The sequence below is a fragment of the Melanaphis sacchari genome, unplaced genomic scaffold, assembly GCF_002803265.2.
Source record: "Melanaphis sacchari strain LSU unplaced genomic scaffold, SCAv2.0 Contig4_pilon_pilon, whole genome shotgun sequence".
NCBI lineage: Eukaryota > Metazoa > Arthropoda > Insecta > Hemiptera > Aphididae > Melanaphis > Melanaphis sacchari.
In genome coordinates this window covers 6,244,567-6,249,508 of record NW_020271335.1, presented here as the reverse complement: position 1 = coordinate 6,249,508, position 4,942 = coordinate 6,244,567, and the positions used below count along the sequence as shown (strand labels likewise).

The window sequence follows — 4,942 nt, the reverse complement described above, 5'->3', positions numbered from 1 at the left end:
CTTTACAAATAAAAATCATAAGGGTTGGTTACAAATCATTGATGTTATATCTTTGGATCCTAAAAAAAGTTTAACAGTATGAAACTTAAAATGGTTATTTTTAATGACAACCATTTTAAATTTTGTTTTGCTATTATTACATATGTCAACAAACAATTCATTAGAATAAGAAATTGTATTTAATCCAAGAGAACAAAACAAATCTATGGTTTTCACATTTATTATTGTTTTAGGAAGTTCATATAGTTCATCAACTATTATCTTCTGATGTATACATACTTCGTCTACAAGTTTTACTTTAAAGCTTAATTTATGTTCACCCATATATTTTACTCTTTTGTATTTTGTTTTAATTTTAGCCACATATAGTTTGAAAACTTCTGGATTGGAAACAGTCCGAAATTTTTTAGTAGACTGCAAAACATTTAAAATTTTATGTTCTCCAGGTGAACTCAATCGGACTTTTAAAGAGTTAAAATTCAAAGCATTGATCACTCTCACATCACATGGTCTAATAATTTGATAGATATCTACATCACCAATCTCCAAATCTATTACACATGGATCGCCAATTATTTTTATGTGGATGACTTTTGACTCATCAATGCATTCAGCTATTTCATTAATAAAAGCAAGATTTATGCTTTCAAGCATATCACCACTATATTTTTTTGGCATATCTAAAGAACAGTGTATCTTAACTGGAGGTGCTATTCGTAGATAATCACTGGGTTCAAAAATTTCAGAACAGTTTTCAAATGTCATACAATCAATTAAGAAACATTTATACTCTTCACAATTATCATATTTCATTATAACCCTTGCTCGGTATAATTTTAAATCAACGGTATTTTTTGCGATTACTATTTGACCCTCTTCAGGATACAATACAGGAATCCACTTTGTCTGATTTTCAATTTCAGTTCTAATATCTTCGCCAATTTTATAACTTGATTCAGTTTCAACATAAAAATGATTTATGGAGAACACAGGTTCAATGCAGACAACCGCTTTTCTAGAATTCGGAAATATTTCGTTTAACAGTTTAAATTTTTCAAGATTTATTGGATCATCAGATATGCTAGGAACAATACCATTCCAAACTAAATTGTATAAAATATCAAGAACATTATTTCCATTACATGATAATTCAACTAAATATGGATCATTATTGCTTAAAAAAGTAGCAGTTATTTGATGAGAACTGTAGAATTTATAAATTGAATCAAATAAATCTAGAACTGATAATTTGTTTTCATCTTCTTTTGATACATTCTTAAAATAACAACAGTAAGCCATTGGTTTAACACTGATAAGTTTTTTTGGTAGAGTTTTAAAATCTGTAACTAATACATTAGATACCCCAAAATCAATATAACACACATAAAATCCCAATTCAGTTATGCTTTGAACTCTAGCTCTATACCAAAAGCCATTGTAATCACGAGCAGCAATTAAATTTCCAACTTTTGGAAGCTTCTTTGATGTTGATTCATATTTATCTAATTCTGAACTGATTGATTGAATATATTCAAAATTTTCAATATTCTGTACATGAAAATATTTTAATGAATTTATATTTGAAATATATACATTCCAAACATCACCTAGAACAGGTTTATTTACAATTGGACTGTGTTTAATATTAATATAATTTGTTGAATCTAATTCTTCAGATTGTGAGTTTTCAGCAGATAACAAAGTGGAAAATGCAGTCGTAACCTTATCTATGTCACTTTTTAATACACCAACCATATTTTTAGAATTATTTAAATTTTTTTGAAGGTTTTTTATTCAGAAGTAATTATTTTCTTCAATACTCCTTACTATCATATTATTTCTCGTTCTTATATAAAAACATCAAATACTTAAAATTTACCACTTTATTATATCTGAGAAATGTATAAAACTTTACTACATTTTATGTTTATATTTATATTGCTTAAATACATTTAGTACTGGATTATTAATTTTACCAGTGTAATTCATAATCCATTACATTTGCAATAAGATTCTTCACGATATATGACTTGTGTATATCTTAAAATACTTTAAAACCAGCTTTAACTTCTTCAATAGATATACTCAACTTATAGTGATTTTTTCAATTATTTGTAATCTCAAAACTGTTACTGGCCTAAAACATAATTAAAATCATTTAATTATATACTTGTTATGATTTAATTATAATTTACTGTTGTATAGTATAACATTACTTATTCAATATTAAGGTAAATTTAAAAAACAAACAATGTAAAATGGAAGACTAAATAAATGTACACATTTTTTACAAATCATTAAATATATATATGTATATACAATAGTGTTGTAAACAATAATTTCAGGGGCAATTGCCTCAGATTTTTTCTTAAATAGTAGGTTGGACAGTAGTCAGTTATTTCTTTAATTATAAATGTCTATAGTACTGGGTGGGTTCTTGGTTAGGGGTTAGGCTTAAAGTAGGAAAAATAATTCCAAGGAAGACTAATGTCTCCATACAGTTTTATGTGTACCATGTATCATTTTATGTATAATGTCTAATGCATATAGTATATATAATATTATATAAACATTAATTGTGTAACATACTCATCCCACTTTTAATCCTGAATAATGTTCAAATTTGTAATTTATTTCATGAAAAATTTAAATCATTTATAATACTTTTTTTAAGAATAACTAATATTTTATACAAATTGAATATTTTGAAAGAAAATATTTTTTTTTTCAGATAATATTATGTTGTAAGTAGTGGTTGTCTTTTAAAAAAACTAAAGAAATCAGTCAGACAAAAAATATTTACACCATAAAAATATATTGTTTTTAGTACTTAAAATTGTAAAAGAAAAAATTCAAATTCTACGCGTGATGAGATGAGTAAGCTTAAAAAATCACATATTCACACTTTATTTATATAAAGCTCAATTTTACATAATATTATTACATTATCGGCTAATTGAATATCTATTAACCACAGTATAGTAATTTACAATAACTAATAAAATCAATTATTTTTATACATATATTAGATAATCCATAATTTGTATTTTTAACATTTGATAAAAGTAAAGTGGCAATTAATAAAAAAACAATAAAAATCAAGATTTAATTTCAAAAAAATTCTAAATTATATTAACTAATGTTTGGTTATAATCGGAGCGTTTTGACATACCTTACGAATAATTTGTTAAAGGAGACACTTTTTAACCACTATTGAATCCCCCCACTTTAACCCATGATCCTTGGTTTATTTTTTTTACCCCTGGAAAATTTTCAGTTCTCCGTGCTACTGTATATATACATATATTACAGCTCACACAATAAACTAAATATCATACTATCAAATATTTAGTTAGAAAAAACAGAAATTAGATCAGATAAAATTTTTGTGAAGTAAAAATAATTATATTTATTATTAATTATTACATTTGGAAATAATAGATTATTTTTTTTCTTAAACTCAATTAAGTAGTAATAATTTTTTGTTAATAAATAGATAAAAAAATAACAATATCATTATTTATTTTTTCATAGTCCTAGATATTTTTTTTTAACTAAATATAAATCAATACATCCTATAAACAATAAATTTATAAACTTGTCTTATTAAACCACAGTCTAATAAATTATTGTAAGAAATTATATATATTACAAATATTTTCTTCTGTTAATTTATTTATAGGTACTAAATAAATTGCCAGACCAAATAAAAAATGCCAGTATTTTACACAACTTGATTAAAGGACATTAATTATAGACACATAACATGAAAATTTATTTTAAATTATAGTAGGTAGTTAATTTTCACTATCAAAATATCATAATTTGCAGAATTTTTTTATAAATGTGATTCAAATTTACATATTACACTTAAATAAGAACGCAGAATATACTGAAAATAAAACTTATTTCATATGAGTGGAATGTCGAGATTGCATACGTATATACTATAATTCAATAATAAACTCAGTAGGTACTTTGAATTAATATCAACAAAATAATCATAGCACTAAATAGTTTCAATTATAGAATGTATACGTACAGAAACTGTAGAGTGTCATCAGTCCTGGTGAGTTGGAATTAAGTTGACTTTCCATCTTATTAATTTAAGTTTAATAAATATTGCAATTTGCAATGGATCTAAAATATGTGTAGGTAATGTAAGAATATATTTGATGTGTTTCACTTTTATGTGAAAGAATTCATGATGTAACTCATTCATTAATACTCAATATAAAAGTAAAAAATGACTGAAATGACCAATAACAGTCATAATAATATATGATATCCAGAATCCAGATTATTAACTAAAAGTAAAACTATGAAAAAAATCTTAAAAATCGTAAGCGAACGAGCACTTAGCACTGTGATAGTGGAATCACAAGATTGAAGATAGCAAGTGGCCAAGTGGCGAGTAACAAACGATTTAGGCTGGCAACCGGCAAGACAACAGGTTACACAATTGTAGTGAGTAGTGGAAACGTGGAATTGAAGTTATCACGTGTAGTTCAATGGTGGTGGGTCGTTACTTGTTACCATAGACCAGCGGTTCCCAAATTGTGGACCGCGGTGCCCCTAGGGGCACCGCGAGCACTTTCTGCGGGCACTGTGGTCTACGTTTCATTGGTTCTCAATGAGTACTTTTTTTGTTCTATCTTTCATATTATATACAGCAGGGCACCGTGGCTAACTTGGTGCCCCTAAAAGGGCACTGCGGAAAAAAAAGTTTGGGAACCGCTGCCATAGACATGGGCGCCCATTGAGGGAGGGAGGGGGGGGGCAAGACAGGGCACTTGCCCCCTCTGGAAAAAAATATTACCTTATTACCGAGGTAAATTATTTGTTGAAATCACTTTTAAGATATGAAATAAATATAAAGATATACTCATTATTATCGTATATTAACATCATAGATAGGTCGTATTCTGTAGTCCGTATAACC

At 26.7% G+C, this 4,942-nt stretch overlaps 1 protein-coding gene across 1 annotated transcript; it reads right to left on the bottom strand.

Annotated features, from left to right (window-relative positions):
• On the bottom strand, window positions 1-1,809 carry LOC112598928. The gene has a single exon (XM_025345595.1). It carries the CDS (start codon window positions 1,753-1,755, stop codon window positions 16-18), a length of 1,740 nt encoding a protein of 579 aa, XP_025201380.1. The 5' UTR covers window positions 1,756-1,809; the 3' UTR covers window positions 1-15.
• Between the last annotated feature and the right edge of the window lie 3,133 nt (window positions 1,810-4,942).

Excerpts from the sequence above, each read along its gene's own strand:
- LOC112598928 (XM_025345595.1), bottom strand. The coding sequence starts at position 1,755 with ATGGTTGGTGTATTAAAAAGTGACATAGATAAGGTTACGACTGCATTT.